This window comes from Poecilia reticulata, linkage group LG15 (genome assembly GCF_000633615.1).
Source record: "Poecilia reticulata strain Guanapo linkage group LG15, Guppy_female_1.0+MT, whole genome shotgun sequence".
NCBI classification, from domain to species: Eukaryota; Metazoa; Chordata; class Actinopteri; order Cyprinodontiformes; family Poeciliidae; genus Poecilia; species Poecilia reticulata.
In genome coordinates this window covers 12,780,752-12,801,590 of record NC_024345.1, presented here as the reverse complement: position 1 = coordinate 12,801,590, position 20,839 = coordinate 12,780,752, and the positions used below count along the sequence as shown (strand labels likewise).

Genomic DNA, 20,839 nt, shown 5'->3' with positions numbered 1-20,839 from the left:
AGCACTGTTACCTCAAAAAAAAACAGTTATTTATTTTACATGGGTTCACTGTGTCCAGTGCTGTTTGCCCCACTGTTTTACTGTGTGTTGAAGCTCTAAACTCTGCAGAAATATTCACTTTTTTTCCCATTTTCTTTTTCTGAAGCAAGAATATTTGAGACTTCAATCCATGAGCACACATTTTATCTCTTCAAATATTCATTTTATGGTGAATTTCTCCTCTCTTTCCAGGATGTCATTGTAGTTGTAGTTCTTATTAAGCTGAGAGCACGCAGTAATCACTGTCCGCTTTCTGGCACCTTTAATTAGTTGGCCGAAGGGTTTTGAGGAAAATGCAGCGTCCTTGGGGAATATTGCCCAACCTTGAAGGACGTCAAGGGAGAGAGAAAATAATCTCAGGTGTTGTTAGAAGAGAGATTAGAGTCTGAGGTTTCCTGATCAGAGGGATCAGTGCCAAATTACTTCAAAATATCTCTTAGGATAGATCTCACCCATCTTGGTTCCATTTGCTCTCTTTTTTCTGTTTATATCCGTAACTCCCTAAATGTGACATTGATTTATTTTTTTTTGCTGGGGAGAGGGATTATTAGTTTTTCACCAAGTTGTTGGCTAAGAATGTTCTATAAAAATCAGACAACGATCTCGATTGAAACCCCTGGTAAAGATGCGGAAAATATCTTGAAATACGTTAATCTTTAATTGTAGCTGCGTGTTTGCAAAAGGTAAGATGCAGGAACGAACCAACCTTTGATAATTTATCAGCAGAAAATAAAACGTACGGCAGGGAATAGCTGTTTTTGACGAAAGCAATGGTTCCACACTTGTTAGCACCTTTGTTATTACTACTACCCTTTTGCCAGTAGGCAAACACAGTCATTGTTTTCCACAGAAACTCTGGGAGGGATTTGAGAAATGTGGTGCTATTTTCTTCACCATTTCTCCATAGATCATAATGTCTGCTCCAGGTTATTCAGACTCTCCCAACCATCATCCTCACCCAGATCCCAGACGAGCACCCAGTTTGTCATGCCCTGGCTCAAAGACCAAAGTAAATAACGGTAACAGGAATAACTTAGAATTTGGTTTATTAAGCAAAAATCAAACAAAAACCTAATTGTTTGAAGGAAAGGAGGGAGGGAGAGAGACTCTCCCAGGAAGTGGTTGATGTTATACTCTTCTATGGAGAAAGTGGCCAGCTTCCTCCAACTCCAATCAGCACTGATTTAGCTGGAGCTTTGAAACACACACACGCACACACACATTTACACACAAGCCCAGAGTAAAGGGCTTAGGCTGGAAGAGAGGGCATGAGTTGGTTTTCCACAAATTCAACTAATGTTTTACACCAAACCCACAGGGAGTATTTGTTGCAGAACATCAAATCTTGGTCTCATCTGACCAAAGCAAACTTTTTTCAATTATCCCTGTAAAATTAAGCAAATATCCCAAATGTGTGCTATTGTACGTTTGCGACCTTTATTTAACAAGGTGGACAAATAATTACCAATATTTTGTTTTCAAGTGGATTTTTGAATCAAAATGTTTAAGTGTTTTAAAGAGCTTGTAACACATCTTAACACGCCTATCAATAAATTTGAATGGTGCCTTATGTGGGCTTAAGTAGCTTTAACCATGATGCTTGTTTGGATATTTTTTTGCGTTACATGTAACATGAATACTAGGGAAATTTATTTTCGAGAAAATGCATCAACACACTGATGCACTGATGGCATCCATCAAGATGCCATCAATTATGCTTCTCTTCTGTTTTTAGTCTACAGCAGTACAAATAATTGCCACAATTCACCACAGCACTTATCCACTATGGTCAGGATTTTTTTATGTTTTTTCTCTACACATTTGTTCATTTCTCATTCATTCCAGGTCGGAACATTTTCCACCGGCTTTTAACCTGATATATACTTTACAGACATTGCCACCCACCCCACTGTCAGGAGTGCAGGTTTGTATGACTCTTAGGAGCTTTTGGCTGGTAGTTACCAAATGAATTAATTTATCGCCTTGATCACAAATTCCCTAGGCTAAAGCTTTTTAGCATCAAGCTATTTGATGTGCTCAGCATGGGGTCAGTGAAATGAACTACTGTGCTGTTATAGGTGAGTAAAAAGTATCTTACATGTGTGGGGAGTTTTTAAATGCTTCGTAATACCTGTAGATCTTAGTTGGCGTCATTTATTGTCATCTGCAGAGAAGCATGTTCTGCAGGGTGTGATTGTGGCTGTGCATAATCCTTTTTATGAATAATAAAATACATATGTGATCGGTGCATTACTACCCGCCCTTCTCCAAATGCATTTATCTATGAAAAGATGCAGCTGTTAATATACAGTCTGCTGCCAAGGAATGAGCCTGAAGAAGTGTTAGATAATCATTTTTCACGCTCAGCCTCACACAGTCTTTAGCAGTAAAACCACGTTGTAAAAGTTTTAATGAGAAACTCCAAACGAGAGCTGCCCTTGTGCGTGATTCATAACCCGCCATTGGTATCAGAGCACAAAGAGTAAGCCGAGAAACGAAAAACTTTTCCACCTGTGCCCGGAAAGTTTCTTTGAGAGTCTCGCTGGTGTTTATCTGGGTTAAGTTTCAATGTGATCTGTCAATGGAGGCAGATTAGAGAGAGCATTGAGATTTCTGCAGCTGCATTATTTTAGACTGACATTATCAGTAACGCTGCAGATCGACTCACGGGGAGGTTTCTCCCTGACTTCAACTGGTATATTTAGCAAGAAAAAGAAAAAGAAACATCTGCACTTTATCAGAAATTTGCAGGTTTTATGTTATTTCTGTATTTCCGCTTGAGTAACTTGTTCCTGGTTTTGCTTTAGTGGGTCGCATATTTGTGGAATGCTAAGGGAAGGAAAAAATGTCGTTGAAAAAGTAGCACAAATGTCATTGACCACATTCTTGGGAGGACTGAAGGAACCTGGCCTTCCTTTCGAGCCACAGGTCAATCACTTAGATGATGACACGCAGCAGTAACTCATACAAACCAGCCTCCTGAGTACAAATGCCATATGCGTCGTTTGAGCAGTGAGCAGTGCAGCATGGGCCGGTGCAGTTTGGTACTTTGCTTTGTTTGTTTCCATGGTAAATGTGGCCCATGCAACCGATCCGTATCACAGCATCCCTGTTCCCCCCCTTTAGATATATGTCCATATGACAATGGCATGATATGGTCAGAGCTACTGGCATCAAATAACACAGTTTGTTGGTTGAGTAACAGAAGAAGCATCAGTGCTTGAGACCAGCATGAGACATACTAGTGCGCTAGGCGTTTGGGTTTAATCTCGCCTGCCCATTGAGAATCCAGCTGGTGATGGACACAGAAAAATAAAATTCTAGGTCTTTTTTAGAAAATTAAAATTGTCTGAGAAACTTTATTTGTGCTATAAGTTATCTTTGAGGCATAATCTTCACATTATTAGAAATAAAAACTTGAAATAGAATTCTATGTACTGAATAATTTAATATGAGTTCCTCTTTTTACATGAATTATTTAAATAAATTATCTTCTGGTTGATGAATGAATATGAAATATAGCCCATCAACACAACAGCAATTGATATTGCAGTGGTTATTCTGCATAATTTAATACTTCTGATACAATATTTAACTTAAAAAGACTGTTACTTCAGCAGAATATTTGAAAGACTCACAGCAACTCAAATTACCATTATCGGAGAGAAAATAAATAACAGTTTCACTGAATCTCATTGTCAATTTTTGGAATCAACCTAAAATAAAGCTCCTAATCTGACTGTATTGATTTAAAAGTAGTTTGATGCAAATGACATCTAGAAGATGAATGAAAATGTAGAGGTCTCTGGGAATTTGGGATTATAAATATAGTCCAGATAGTGACATCCTCCAGACTCTCGCATATTAAACTCAAAATTAAAGTTCTTATTTAGTCAAAAGCACTTTATATTCCCACCTGTGGCCTATCCACTAATTAATATCTCCAACTCTGTGTTCTACTGCCATGACTTAAGTTACACTACATCAACAGTGGTGACAGATTGCTCACCCTTATCCCAATGTTAAACGGATACATCAGTGCCAAGTGAAGGCTTCCGTCTCCACCATGTTTGCAGGGTAATGGGCTGGGGAATGACAGATTGTGTGCTATTATCTTATTGGGGAATCAGTGCAGTATCCGTGAAAGTGTAAAGGGAGTGCTTAATGATGTGAAGCAATATTTTAAAGAAGAATGGAAGTGGGCTTCGTGCGGTCAGCTGGAAAACTGTAGGTTTATTTGTGTTGAATCAGAGCGAATGTCTATTTCTATGACCATAGAAAACTTTTCTTTCTGGACAGGTTTTAGAAAATGTCTGCGTGTACTGTTTATAAAAAGTCCAAAATATTACTACTTGTAAAAAAAATAAAAAATAAAAAGCCAACAACAGTAACGGATTGGGACACAAATAAACGTGACAGGAAGAAAAATGAAAGACAACTTTAATGTCTTTTCTGCTTGGCTTCTAATTGCATATTTCCCCTGCAGACAAACACTATGGGTGAACAATGAACCTGCCCAAGGGAGCTTCCATAGATTAATTGGACCGATAGAAACCCTCTGACATTAACATTTATGCATTTGTTTACTCTTTTTCAATGAATAATAATAGACCACCTCCCTCGAAGATTCCAAGTCCCTCATTAGTTCCGCTTTGTAGCTTATTATGGATGGTAATAAATAAACATTTTACTTTTGTGCTGCAACAGAAGAACTATTTTTAAAAAATCAGTTAGAAAAGGTTTTTTTTGCACAATTTTCAGGCACTATTTGAGTTATTTTGCATGTGTAATATTGCGTTATGAGCCTTATGGTTGGTAATTTGACACTTTTCTTAATTTTATTTTACAGAGTAATTGCACAAAATGTAGAAAATGTGGTGTTTTGAAACGTTTCCCTGTAATATGTGGGTGTCATTATTTGCTATTTTTAAAAAAGCTTGAATAAAACTCCCGATTAAATAATGCAACAGATGGTTCCAACTTGCAGCAAATAAAAGTCAGTCTGCCAGCTACCTTATCTTAATTAGGCTTAAATATCACATCTTTCCTGAAATATTGTTGTATGTCTTTGCTGTAGATTAGTTTGCAGCTGATAATTTGCTACTGCTTAAATTTTAATAAAAAAAAAGAAAAGAAATGGAACGGGGAACTTGCTTGCCGCTAATATACAGTAAAATGAAGACGTGCAGCTAGGTGGTATAACATCGCTGTGTTTCTTCAGCTTTGGCAAGTTGTGTCATATTCAACAATTCATTGAACATTATTGTATTTGAAGATGGAGGCCAGGGAACAATACACTTATTCTTCTGTCTTATTTTAAGGTAAAGGGTTCCATCTCTGACACATCCCTACGTATACTTTTGGAACTTCTTCATATTTTTCTCAAGTTGTACCAACAAACATGCGATAGACCAGCACAAGGGAGACAATAATTGTGACGTAAAAGGGACATTTTGAAATGTTATGTGCACAGGGTTATGTTACAAAACCATATCCCATGTTTTGAGCATCTCACTAAAATGGGAACAGCATGGCCCAACTGAAGGCCTACCAAAACATGTCAGCCAAAAATAAGCTGATTGGTCAAAGAGAGAAACAGACAGGAAGCGCATATTAACACTTGATGAGTTCAGGTGGGGAAATGTATTGTCAAAAAAACTAAGTTGTAAACTCCACAAATCTGGCCTTTATGAAAGAGTGGGAAAGTTCAAAGAAAGCAATTCCACATCTGTGACCCAGAATGATCAAAATTACAAAAAAATAATGGCTTGAAATATGTCATGCCATATTAATTTATATATGTATGGGCTTCACTTTCTGAAATTACTGACAAAAAATATTAAACTCTTTTATGATGTTCTAACATTTTAAGATGTACCCTCACAATTAGTGGACCGAATATGCCATATGCCCCACACTTTTACTGTCTTGTAAAAAATGTATGTATGAATGGCCTTCCACTTCACAACTACGCACAGCAACTTATTTCTTTTTGGTCTATTACATTAAATCCCAAATAAAATAAATTTAAGCTTGCACCTGTGGCATTGCAGAATAATAAATAACATCCTAGATATTCTAGAAATACAAAAACAAATAGATGAACCTGCAAATGTTTGGTTTTCTTTCTCCATAGAAGTATAGAACACTTTCCATCCTTCTACCAAGGGATTGTTTAGGTTGACTTTCACGCATGAGCGAAGATGGCGTTTGCATCAGTGACAACAACGATCAAACACGCATCGAGTGAGTATTACACTAATAGCTTACAATATTAAGATTTCATGGTTCACTGCCTGCTCACGTTGCTGATTTTGCCTCCAAGATTATTGAGTTACTCCCACCATCACGTTGCGCCGCAACAAAATACTGAGCCTAGTTGTTTGACTGATAAAAATTCATGCAGCCCATCAATGGCTGCATGTTTTATATTACCAGGAGCGTAGCATTTAGCTGCGTAAGCTCTGAGCTGTAAATACGACAGCCTTGGTGGTGCACTGTGTGTACAGGACACAATTGCCAGGGGCTAGCTTTACATTAGATGAGCAGGTTGAGTCAGCATAAATACCGTAGACATATGCAGTGAGAAGGTAAACCAGAATTTGTGTGCCGCTTTCCTGGCGCTGTATTTAAATGAGGCCATTTCTCTCTTACTGCTCTGACAAAACATTCGCTTTTGAAAAGAGCTGGGAAATATGACATCACTTCTTTTTTTTTTTTTTTTTACAGTTTTAAGGGAAAGTATATTCAGAGTGGGAATCATTTGAAGATGGTAAATATTCCAGCCAGCAGCTTAGAAACGTCTCACTTTTTAACAAGTCTACTGCGCCTCTGTGCAGTGGTGGTTGTTGCTGTTGTGTGCTTAGGACAAAGGAAATCAGCAATAGTGATGTCACTAGCGCACAAACTGCAGTGCTTCACCCTCAGTCTGGAGTTTGCTTTTATTTGAAGCATTAAAAGTTCAGTATTTTAGTGGCATTTTTATTTGTTTTCTGGAACTCCTACCTTTTATCAACATTTTGCTGTCAAGCTTTAAGACTTTTAAGCAGTTTATAGCAGCAAAAGACTGTGCTCGTAAAAAAATAAAATAAAAGTACTGCCGATATAGACACACCTGGAAACATGAATAAAATGACTCTTACCACAATAAGAGGGGGGGGAACCAGTGGATGGTTTCTTTTTATGGGCAGACTGTATACCAGTGGGGGAGGACACAATGAAATTAAATGCAGATGTCTAACTGACCACCAAGACTTCATTACTGGATGAAAAGCTATTGCAACCAATGTCAGCAGCTATTCTGAGCTGCAGTTTACCACTATTTACATTTACAGAAAAGAATAGTAAAAATGTTTTGGTTTGCAGCTACTACACTTTTCCCTAGCTTACATTAAAGACAATTTTTTCTTTTTGGCAATATTTTCATTCAGTCCTGGAACAAAAGCAGCATTGTTTCCACAATGTATTACATCTACACATGCCCCTGGATGCCAATAATAACTTGAATATATGCATGGAATTTAGTAATTCTAAATATGTGTATGATTTTATTGTTCTGCTGTAACTGCTTTACTAAAATTAATTGTGTCATGGTGTACTTGTTTTCATTGTCATTTATTATTATGGTATTCATACTGAAGGTCGTAGTTAATCCTGACAATTAAATGTATTAGAAAAATATTTTCCGGGACCCATTGCAGATCTTAGATGAGACGTTCTGTAAATGATTTTAGTATTCAGTGGAGTTTGTGTTTCATGCTTTTGGGACTGATTGAAATGTTTGCATTAATTCTGACTTTAAAGTGAGCAGTTAGGAGCTGCAGTCCAGCATTAATAGCAACGGTAGATCAGTTTCCTCCCAGCATCTCCTTTAATAGGGATGCTGTCATTTTGTGTTAGTCACACGGTGTCTACTGCTTTTAGTACCTCAAAAATTGCAACGGAAAACAGGAGTTATTCCTGAAATAGATATTGAGTTACAGACAAAATATTTATTTCAGTTCATTATTTGATATTTGGAGAGACATTTTTGAGAAGTGGAGGAACTAGGCATCCTTTCTGTATGAAGAGAATGTTGTAAAAACTTTGTGTTTAATTTTTAATTATTTTTTTTTGTTGGCTTAACTTTTGAGTTTAACAAATCAAGTCTTTAGTAGAACAGGCATTCACTTCTTCCTGGTCCGTATCCTCATCAGGGCGGGGCAGGAAAATGGAGACATGTTCTACATGGGCATCTACATCTATACATCTACATCCCTTCTTAGATTAGGAGGGATAATGCTTGGAAGAGTTATGCTACATTTATTTTATTATTTTGACTGATTTATGTAAGGTTTATGTAAATATTTATTTTGACCATATGGGGTTGGACTGAAAAACTTATTACGATATAACTCTTTCGTATCAGTCAGTATCAATTGTCAGTATTGATAATTATTGATTATTGCTCCATGCCGTTGTTTATTTTTGTTTTTAAGCAGCTATGAGGCACAGTGACCGAACCTGATACTGCGGTGGTGCAAGTTACTCAGCAGTTGTTGCTAGGTAACCAAAGAGTAAGAGAGTGAGTTGGCTGACCTTGCTTTGATCACTGTGAAAGGTTGAGCAGCTCTCCTCTGCCTGCATCTCCCAGAATGCTTTGCGGTTCTAGATCAGAGTTCAGTAAATATTCCATATTGAATATTCTATTAGATGTATTATCTATTTATACCGATACACTGTGAATTGTGATATCTATTGCTGTTGATTTATTGTCCAGCCCTAGTACTATATATTGTCTTTGGTGTTTGGTTTGTGTAAATTATTGCTTCTCTCTTGATTTCTGGTATCCCCTGTTTCATTATTTCTTCCTGTAAACCACTCAGGGGTATAAACAGCAGAAAGTTGACCTTCAGCATGTAATGGTGTTGGTGTGCACATGGCCTGCAGTACAGGAATAAAGCCACGTCAACCTTGATTTCATTGTCATACTTCCCCATTCAATATTGAGCCTCCACCGATCAAAACTGACAGCAACCTAGAGTTTCATTTTCTGCGGCAACAAGTCAAGCATTTAAGAAGACATTGTATTCTCAGTGATGCAGCAAATGTCTCTGCAGTTTATTATCAAATACAGTTTTGTTCTTTGGGATGTTGTTATTTTTGGACAGATGTCACTCGTATTCATGGTGCCATGACTTATCACTCATCTCTGTTCCTTTAGAGAAGAGGACCTCCTTTCTCCCTGTGTGGATTTCCGTATCAACGTGATCGCTAATTGATTTGTGTGTGATAGCAAAGCATCACGTATGGAAGTCACAAGCCTGAGCCTATACACACAGACAAACTAAAGTTTGTGAACAGGCTTGTTCCTTCCTGGGGACTAAAAAAGGCAAAAGGGAAGTTTCTATTTGCATATGAGCATCAGTAGAATGAGGTCAAGTTAGAGCTCCGCTGCTGATCATCTGAATTTAACATAATCAGGCTGAAACAGAGTCACTGGCACATTAATATCCGCAGTGCCCTTCTATTTTCTTATATATCTGGAAGCAAATTTAATAGACATTTCTCTGGGTTTAATCTTTTTTTGATTTTCCTGGTATCCAAGTGTTATTTCAGGACAAGCATCATAATCTGGACCTTTGTGAAGTTGCTGCTGAAGGATTTAAAACTGAATGACATACTTTCTCAGTGACTTTCAGCTTAGCAATAAGAGATCCCAACTCATTATGGGGCTACAGTAACTTTGCTTTGGTTAGTATTTAAATAAGCTTCCCTCAGCAGCTTGCTTGTTTGATATTCATCTGCTGCCTGCTGGAGGGTTTCTAATGAGTTTTCTTCTGCTCTCATTAATGTGACTTTTCAGCTTTGCTGGTAGCAGCCAGGACGCTTGTTTGGTCAGTCAGCTGGTCAGCTAATTTGGTCGACGCTTTTTACAGAAATTAACATATATTTGACAGATTTGCATTGATCGCTGCAGTGGCAGTGTTTTTGATTATAAGCAGTATGGCTCTCTGCCCAGGGTGTCATGACTTGAAGGTTCCTGTTAGGATGAAAACAGTTAGATCAGTTACACCCCAGGCAAGTTTTCTTGCATTTTGCTGCAACTTAGCAACTTGCTTAGCAACTCCTGTTGTTCCAAATACATAACACACACGCTTACACATCAGTGTACACACACAGACAAATAAGCCAAAACATTAAAGGTCCTCTTTTTCCATTTGGTGGATGTGGGTGTTGAGCATTTACAGTATGCAGTGCGGTTCTGTGTGAAGGTGGGGGATTACGCTGCATTTATACCAAGAACTACATCCAGATTTCCCAAACCTCAACGGTTTCACAAAAACAATGTTGGATTTTTTTTTTCTATTTGTATGAGCAAATCTAATTGGAAGTCTTGCATCCTAGAATCTGATTTTCCTCTTGCTTACATATAATTAAAGAAACAGAAAAGGTTGAACATTGACTCAAGCAGTAGAGCACTACCACATGTCTATGCCTTTACATTTTTAGTTTTCTTTTTCTGTCTCAGTTCCTCTGCTCCTTTGGTCTTCATCCCTGTCTCTTTTCACTTTGCTGTGGTTTGGCCGGCTTTACCCACCCTGGTGCACCCACCACAGTTGAGGATAAGCTGAGAGGACACTGAGCTGTATGTAAATCAATTTGGAGTGCAGCTGTATGCGGAAATAGAATTAGACTTTTTCAGCCACACCTCTTCAGACACTCCTCTCCTCTTGATCTCACTCCCTTGTACTAGGGGAGACTTATTTTAAAATGGCATATGCTAACATCAGTAGCAGCAGCCATGCAGGAAGGCTCTGGGTTAGGCTTGTGGGGGGAAAGAGGAGCTTAAATGAAATCGCTGAAGTTAACAGTCTTCAAAGGAAGCAGAGAGGAGTCACATTCCTCTCAAATGGTTTCATGCTCAAAGAGATTCATGTAATGGTGAATTATTACATGGAGTGCAGCTCCACAGATATGTAAATATGCCTCCGCACCTTATATGTGCACTGAACATTGTACAGTCTGAATGCCAGGGAGGCAGAGAGAGACAGAGAGAGAGAGAGAGAGTGAGAGAGAGAGAGAGAGAGAGAGAGAGAGAGAGAGAGAGAGAGAGATGATGAGAGGCACACTGATGCGTTTGAGCAAGCAAGCTTCAACGATTATACTGTTGTAGCGAATCAGTGTCTACAAGATTCGATGTGTTCTTCAAATTGGACTCATAAAAGCATGTGTTTTGTTCAGTTCTTGCTGCCATAATTTTGGATATGGCAGCAAGTCAGATCTGTCAGTTTGTTTTATGCAAAAGAGATGGGAAGGAGGACTCACTCTGCTCCGCTTTAATGAGTTTTTTTTTTTTTTTTGCTACCCTGATGCTGAATAGTGTGAGCTCTAGCATTCCTAGTATTAATAGTTAGGAAAGCGGTTTTGCAACAACCATTTAAGTTACTTTGCGAATTTCATCGCACAGAGGGAGTGGATGATGTATCTGCCTCCAAATATATTTAAATGTATAAACAGATGACATAAGTATCATCTGTTTACTAGCCACTATCTTTTTTTTTTTTTTTTTGCAAAACAATCAATAGTTTATGTGGTAAATAAATTTCCAGACAAGGTAAATGAGCTCTGAGGAGCTATTTGTGAGGTGTGGAACTAAAGAGATGGGAGATTATTTTTAAGGCAAATAACTGCATTTGCTGCCTCCCAAAGGAAGCTCCTAATGAGCCTGCCATTTATCACAATTAACCTGGGCCACTAATGGTGCATTGTTAATTAGACGCGAGACCATGCTTAATGAACAATGTGCACATTCAGAGGCAATGAGTCCTATTGATAAATAGAGACTATTATATAAATGTGGGGGTATTTTTGCATGGAATGATTCAAATTCTTTATGCATGAGAAATGACTCACCTGCAGATTTTATAATTTGTTTATGACCCAAAGTGCTTAGTTTCAGCGCCTTTGCAAAAGTGCTAATATCATGAGAGTGTTATTAACATTTATCACAGTGCAACTGCAAACCTCATTGTATTTTATCAGGGATTTTATATGATAGACCACAATAAAGTTTTACATATTTATCTAATGGGGGGAATGTTATATATCGTGTTAAAAACTTAAGTGTTTTGTGGATTTGCATCTAATCAATCAATCAATCAATCAATCAATCAATCAATCAATCAATCAATCAATCAATCAATCAATCAATCAATCAATCAATCAATCAATCAANAATCAATCAATCAATCAATCAATCAATCAATCAATCAATCAATCAATCAATCAATCAATCAATCAATCAATCAATCAATCAATCAATCAACCAACCAACCAACCGATCTTCTAAGCTTCCATCTTACAGAAAACTGTTCAATCCATCATATAAAACTGCCAAGAGTTTGCAAACCTACTAAGAGACGGCTGTTCACCTGAACTCACAGGCCTAGGAAATAGAGCATTAATCAGAGAAATAATGAAGAATTTTAAGTGAAATCCAAATGAGCTGCTGATTCTTTAAAGGCTTTAAGATGTTTGGATGTAAGGAAATGCGTCTCACTATCTCTCCAAACCACTTGTGTCCAAAGAGAGGATGACTGTTGGCAAAAGAGGGATCGCATGCTCTCACCTTGACGGAGATCTGTTTTGTTTGCATTTATCGAGTCAAATGTGTCGCCATTCGTTTTTTTCAGGAATGAAGTGGATAGCCCTTGGACAACATGGAAGCAAAGCATGACAAGTCTATATGGTGTTGAAAAGCAGGAGCTTTTAAATTAAACCATAACCGTTAGTCATCATCCAAAACGAGTCATTAATTGCCAGTAGGCAAAAATTCTGAATATTTTATAGAGCGTCTTGATAAATGCTTCTATCTGATGATGATTTTCTTTTTTTTTTTAATCTTCAGCTCTTACCTAATGAAAAGCATTTCATCCATTACGTTAAGAGAATGTTGAAGGCTGTGCTGTTCCATCTTATGGCGAGTCCGAGGCAAAAAGAGAAACAACTTACCTTGGTTTTCACTTTGCTTTTAAAAACAACACCAATGAGTGATCTTTTTGAAAAAAAGACATTGAAAGATGAATATTCTACTATATTGAAAAAAAAAACTCAAAGAACTGCCATCATGATAGCAAAACCAAAATAGACGTAGGGAATGTAAAATTAACCCTGATCTGGTGACCCTGCTCTGCATGTGTAAACAGTTCTTTCAAGGCTTCAAATTTAAGTTAGAGCTTAACCTTGATCAGGTGAATCGCTTGATGAGAAATGTGGACTAACATTCGCTTCCTTGTGTCATTTCGGAAAATTTGTTGTAGCTATTGAAGAGAAGCTACAGTAATAAAGGGAGGACTTCCTGTGTTGAAATGAGAATGCAATTTAATTGGTCCGTTTGTAAAGATGTGAAAATCAACTTCAAGAAATGTGCCTTTAATTTACAGCAGCATTATGTCACTCTCTGGAAAAATCCAGCATTTAATTTGAGTGCATTGATTCAGTTGGCAAAAACACAGTTTGTACCTCCAACCGTGTGCGTTCTTCACACCCGAGTCAAATAATTATGCCATTAGGAAGACTTGACTGCACTTAGTAGGTGATTCAGTCATTTGATTCAGGTGTTTTGGGCCAGGTACACATCTAAACGTTGTCTTCGGGCCCCGGACTTGAGGACCCTTGCACTAGATTAACCACAGACCAGGCAGCTTTTCTACAGGTATGTCCGAAAAAAAAAACAAAAAAAAAACTACCATCACAGATATAATCAAAGAAAGTTTGTTGACGTGGCCTGCTTCCCACACTGCTTTGTGAACTCTATGTAATACTAGATGTAAATGGTGAGGTTTAAACAAAAACAGTCATAAACTCCACTTTTAATTAGAAACGGGTCGTCATTTGGTCATTCGGCAGGATAACGACTAAATCCGAAACACATGACCAGTTGAGCAATGAAGCAATTTTTTCCAGAAACTAAGTCAACCTTCTTTTCTGACTCACTACAGTCTCCAGACTAAAATCCTATTAGAAACCTGTGGGTGGCTAAAGAGAGAGGAGGATGGAGAGATTATGCAAAAACGAATGGTCAAACATCCCTCTCTGTTTGCTCTAACCTTGTGAAATCTTATTGAAGAAGAATAAGTTCTATCCTGTTGGCAGCCTGGTGTTGCACAGTTTCGACAACAGAATTATAGATATCCATCCATCATTTTATTAAAAAATAAGAAAATTAAATAGCATATTTTTGTTTTTTGTGTACTAAAAAGATTGGATTTTCAACTATGTTCAGTGTGAGCTTTGCTACAGAGTAAAAGAGCTTTGCACAAAATTTGTATGACAATATTTTGCTGTACAACTCTAATAACTGAGATTTAGTTACTATATAGTTCACACAATAACAAAATATAGAGTGATGTTGACACAAATAAACAAGAAGCAAAAGCTTTGCAAATCCATCAAGCCGTGAGGATTTTAATGCTATTCATAAATTCCATCACCTGTCTCTTGTAAAAAAAAAAAAAAAAGTTCAAAGTAAATTAAAATTATGCAAGTTTTCTGCTGAGAAATTGGGTAATTTTCAGGCCTTTATTCATAGTGTGTCTTCAGTCTAAATTAGAATTGATTGTTTATCTTGACAAAGACGGATATGCAGGCAGGTAGTTACCTTTACACCAATCAGAAATTGAGAGAGTGTTTCTTAAAGCGCCTTAAAGAAAGCAATACTGATTTAAAGTGTGGATGACTCTGGATTTGTTACTTTTGCTTATTTCCTCTTTTTCCAACACGTGCTGAACTGCAACGAAAACCGTGTCCCATTTAAAAGGTTTGCACTGGTCCAGCAACTCCCTATTTAATAATGTCTACAAGAAGTGTTGGATAGGGGCAACATTAGAGCAAATGGAAACCATAAACATCTGATCCCCAGCGACATAAAACACAGTTCCACACCACAGAGCTGGAGTACAAGCAGAGAGGCCAGAGGAAACTCTTTACAAACCCACCGAAGACATCTGTGGCCCCAATAAACTCTGTGTACCCTTGCCAAGGGGTTGATTACAGGGAGATTCCATCGTGTAAATCCTGCCATGCCTCTACGACTGGTAGTCTGTCACGACGGACCGTGCTGCCCTAAGCTGGCTTTCCCAACATGAGCATTTGGTTGGAATTAACCAAAGTGACACAAATCCCGTCTTTACTACTAATAGAGGTTTCTGATTTTCCCCTTTTTTTTAGGTTAAATATCCATGAGTAATTGTTGTCAAAGCTCTATTTATGTCCTATTTTCAACTGGATTATTTTTAGGCGTTGGTCTTTTTTAAACCTATGCCTAAGCTCTGATGTGTCGATGTATTTTTAATGAGACATATACAGTGCTCATCAAAGTGATTACTGGCTGTTAGGTTTATCAGATTTGGTTTAGGGGGTTGCTAATGAGACGATAAAGCCCATTAAGGTCACACTAAGTATTTAATAAAGTTAAATGTGTTAATGCTTGGACTGCAAATGACTGATCCTGTTCTGAACATGACGCTTAAAATTGAGCTTTAAATATACAGCAAAGATATTAACCGGTCCAGAAGTCTAAAAAAAGCGATTTGTTGGAATAATCTAGTTTCATCTGATGCTGTTTTTTTTTTGGACACTGAAGCTGTTTTGGATGAAGCAGCTTTGAGGGATATCTGTGATTCCCTCTGCATACCAGCTCCTAAATCCTCTCCAACTCCTCTTCTGTCTGTGAGTTCTGCTTAGCTCTCAACAAACTACAACTGACTGCATAATTTCCCTCGGAAACCCCTTCGGTCAAGTTTTGGTTGTCCATCTTTTGTTGTTTAATTCTTTTTCACCTCTTCTATGTGTTTTGTCAGTAACGCACACATCCGGAAATCATCATGCCTGATGTCACTGTGATCATGCAGCTGCAAACTATGGGTGTTCCTCCAGCACCGTTGCCAACGCTCGGGGTGGGGCTCTCTGTGTCCATCTGTTCATGCCCTGAGGAGGGAGAAAATACATAAACATGGCTTTACAGTTTGTCCACAGACATGCACATGCACAAGATTACTGCTAAAGCGAAGATTTGACTCTTGCTGAAGGCCAGATAGGACTCAAGAACACATAAGGAATATGCTGAGAATTAAGCACACTAAAGGTCGTATCTCATTATGTTCACAACTTTGCATTTGTGTCCAGGTTTTTAGGTCACCGTGGTTAAATTAATTTACATGACTAAAATTCAAAAGTGTGGCAAAATAAAATAGCACAAGGCTGCTAAGATTAATTTGAAGAGTTGCAGCATTAAGTTATGTCTTTAATTTGACTTTCTTTTTATGCTATACAGATTTACACATTCATTTATCCAGTTAGAAGGAAGAAGTCAGAAAAAAAAATTGTCTGAGCGCAGTAGCTTGGAGACGTAACAAACCGCAACCCTGCAGAGGCGTTGAAAAGCTCTTTGTTGTGAACCTTGTAGTTCACTGCATTGCTAAAACACAATTTGTGATTTTAAAAAAATATATGTAGAGTGTTATTAACCTGATGGTCACAGATATATCAGCCCTATTTGTTACAACATCTGTCTCGCCAAAATAATTGGATTAAAAGCTGTCCGACGTTGAAAGTCTCATTTTTCTACACATCTTCATTCCTTGTTTAGCTCAGTTTAGCAATATCAAACTCTATAACTTTGTTTCACAACAGCATGCCATACGGTCCTAAGACACAAGTTAAGGTTGGAGTAAACACTGAAAAATGATTTGCAACAATTTCTGACCATAGGTGCACCATAAGCAGTCAAAAAAGCTCCTTCATTTGGTAATTATTATGGCTAAACATGCAGGAGGATCATTTGAAGATAACTGATTTAACAAGATGTTCAGACATCAGCGAATGTACAGGTGTACAAGAAAACATTTTCTCACCTGGTAAACTTTATTGGGACAAATAACTGCTGCAGTTATTTGGGACAACCAGATCAGGGGTCTGGTTGTTTACTCAGTGCTTGGACCACGTGTCTTTGCTGAAGCATAAGCTGCGTCGTGTCCTTTTCCTTCAGGTTTGGGTTGGTTCTTCCATTGTCTGTGCCTGCTTATCCTTGCAGGGACACAGGTGGGCTGGTGCTCATCTCCAGTGCTCACTGGGTGAGAGGGGCTTTGCACCCTGGACAGGTCGCTAGTCTCTTAAATCCAAGACTCGAGTCATTTTATAGTCACAGTGTTTTAAATTGTTATTCTCAATGTGACTGTGTTTTGTATCTGAGCTCCTCTGAGCTCTGATGTGCTTCCTACATGGATTAGCTTCCCATAGGTAAAGGGCTCATTATATTCCTTTTCTGTGTCACTGAAAACACAAATCCATTCGGCATGCTCACATTAATGAGTTTTATTTTTTTTTTATGCTGCAAAAGTAATTTTGTGAAAGATTTCACAAAAGATTATGGAAGCCATGTTACCATGTTTAACTAGGTGCACCTTAAAAAACTTTGTTGATACATATTTTTAAAAATACTCTAGCCCTTTGAAAACCAATGGAAAGAGTAATTGGGATTCACTTGTGTTTTCTAAATGCTGTTTTATCAGTAAAATGATTTTTGGAACAAAAATAAAAATAAAAAAAATGAATGATGTTATTCCTGGTAATTTCACCTTTAAATTCTTAGCATCTTATTTTTGTTCTCTTTCTCTTCCCTTCTCTTCTCAGGGGTCTTTTTGCGAGCCACTACACCGAGACACATTACAGGGAGGATGGACGTGCAGTCACTGGTACTCACAACTTCACGGTACGCTGAAACTCCAGGGCTTGTGGTCACATCAAGTTGACATGGTGCAATGCTCGGTAGAAACATTGTCGAAAAATGTTCAAAAAGACAGATGTTTTTTTCGTTTGTTTTCTTTTTTTTATCTTGGTGGTGAGGGGCGGTTGAAGGAAATCATTTTAGATAAAAGCAAACTAAAAATCCTGCATTCTTAATTCAAGTGGACTTAACATCCCGGCTGTTGCAAACCGGACACGGTGTAGATATTGTGTGGCCTATTTGACGATAAGCTGCATTTCGTGCTCGTTGTTTTTCAGCCAGCATCGCCATCAGGATTTGTCATGAAATCCTCTTTTAGCTCGAAGCGCTTGTTTTTTGCTCTGCTTGACTGAGGTTTTTTTGTTTTTTTTTGGGGAGGTTGAATATAAAAGATGGTTCTTCATTTTGAATTGATGGTACTTGTCAAGTTTACTCACTGAGGTACTTGGCTGATTGAAATCAGCTCACATAATGGAGCCAGACTATTGTTCTCTGGTGATATTTCACCCTGCTTGGCTCCAGATTGCTTTTATTAAACACCATCCGACGGGGGAGAAACAGTTCCTTGCCGTTACAGAAACCTGTGATTTATGGCATTCAAAAGTCCTTCTTTATAACAACATTTGTCTGTTGGCCTTTTGTGTCTCAGTTGGACTGAAATGACAGTGTTTGAGCGAACAGCTGTGAGGACATTTTAACAGGTCGCTCACAGCTTGAAGGGCCAGTTTTGTAGTTTAGACGTGAATGCCATACACAGAGTTTCTTTTACCCGCACAGAGACATACTCTCTCTCTCTCTGTCTCTCTCTCTCTCTCGCAGTTTATATTCAATTGATGGATGGTGCCAGCGTCTGGACATGCTGTGTTGTATAAAATGGCCTTCATAAAACGCAACCTTTCAGCAGAAGTCACCAGTCACATATCAATTTTAGGAATCAGTAAAAGGAAACAACATATCCGTAAACTAACGGAAATATTTCACCCGCAAAGACAATGCAGCGGTCTAATTGCAGCCTTCATTTCTTAAAGCTTCTCCTTACAAAACAGTGTTTCAAACATGTCCTAGAAATAGTCCTCTAATGATGGGATTCATACTGCGCCAGACTCGTTTTTGTCCATCACATCCTGCTCCCCGCTTGGACTTTTTTTTTCAGCCTCAGTCTGAACTGGTCCGATGTAAGAAGAAACTGTAATTATCCAAAATCCTCCTGCTCTGACTTCAAAAAGGTTGAGCCAAGATGGGGGTCAGAGGTCAAGTTTCCTTTTGCACCTCTTGAAAAACAATCTGCCTGATGTTTTTTTTTTACTTCTTCTTCTTCTCCTTTATTTGGAGAGCCGAGCTAATCTGGGTCAAGCTGAGCAGAGCCTTTGTGGCTGTAATACTTTTATACTAATGGGTGTCATTACAGCAGCACCTGCATCACTAACCTCCGCTTAGCTTTTCAAACAGAAGTGTTTCCTCTGAAGGTCAGTGTCTGAGACGGGGAAATGGTGGCAGAAGTTAGACGGATAGTTCAGTTAAAAAGCTGCTGATAAATTACTTGCTCCTGATGTCGACATTAAGAATAAATTCAGATTAGTTGGTCAAAACTAAAGCAAACTTCTACCATCTTAAAACAACAAATATCTTTTCCGTTTTTGCAAACGCCATTCTATGAATCTTTGAACTGCTGTCATGTTTTCACTAAGACATTAATTATACAAAGTCATTTATTACTTACACAGTAAACAGAGATAGGAGGTAATGGTACCAACAGTTGCCTAATAGAAAAGTGAGATAATGTGAATAAAAAATGTTAATTGTCTTACTTTTATGTTCTACTTTCACTAGAAATGCTTGGCACCTTTGGTTTTTAGTACGTTTTTCACACAGGAAGAGCATTGACGTTGCATTCCTGCATAAAACCCCAGCATCCATTCTGTAAATAAGTAGCCCGTGTCTGATTTATTGGTTCATAAAACAACACTCACATCAAGTGGTATAATGCTTTTAGCACTGGGGTTGGTTTCAAATGGCAGAAGTGGACTTTGGTCTCAGTCCCTCTCGCACAAGCTGTCAGGTTTAACCTCCAAACAGATCTGGATTTACTCAAAGTAAAAAAAAACACAAAGATAGTTGTTTACTGCAGGTGAGACATTAAATCGTATTTCTGTCTCCATGTTAAGCAAACATTGTTTCTTTGATGTGGGAAGCCCTTTTGCTTCCACTGGATGATTGATGCAGGATAAACTATTAGCATATTTACTGTCGCCTCACACGCATGTCAGCTTTCCTGCTCCTCCCTTCGACTGTGTTGGCTGTATTAATTTCAAAGTGCCTGATTGCGAGGAGAAGGAGAGAGACTGTTTTACAGAACAGACTAATCGAGAGGATGGACAAAAGAGTATGGCAGCATAAGCATCATGTCATTTTGTCTTTTGCTCTTTTGAAGTCAAGCAGGGGCGACCGCATCACTGAAGGATCGTTCTAATTTTTTTTACCAAAAGTGAATCATAAAGGGCGTCGAACTTTTCCACATTTATTAGACAAAACAAAATTGCACATGATTTGAAAATAGTCTTTACAATGGAATTGCAATGGATTAGCTTAGTTGGATCTAGATTGTTCCATTGCAGCTCAGTGTCAATGTCGTGTTAGAAAATAAACCACTGCCCAATAGTCTCAATCCTCCAATACTTACAAACCCAGATTCTCCTACATGAGCTGCAACTCACATTGTTACCTGTTGAACTCTTTCACATTTTGTCAAGCTTTAAGTGCAAACACCATGTTTATAAAATCACTGTTGTGATAGACCAACTCCTCCTAAGTATTCAGGCGCATTTACTCACAGCATTAACTAAGATGAGACAACAGAACAAAATGGATTTGACACTCATGTCACTCATGGATCCCTACACGAGTTGTAGCTCACGTAGGAGAATCTGGTCTTACTATTTCAAATCATGTATAATTTTGTTTTGTCTAACAAATGTGGAAAAGTTGAACACCCTTCATGTTATCCGTTGGGATTTGTGCAAAGTGTTTTCTCTC

General features: G+C 38.1%; 1 protein-coding gene across 2 annotated transcripts in view; it reads left to right on the top strand.

The window, feature by feature from the left end:
* Positions 1–20,839, top strand: part of adam12b (ADAM metallopeptidase domain 12b) — a 95,474-nt gene that overhangs the window by 25,706 nt on the left and 48,929 nt on the right. For both annotated transcript variants that reach the window (XM_008429319.2, XM_008429318.2), the window contains exon 4: positions 17,713–17,791. In XM_008429319.2, coding sequence (XP_008427541.1) covers positions 17,713–17,791 — 79 coding nt within the window. The remainder of the gene's footprint in view (positions 1–17,712; positions 17,792–20,839) is intronic.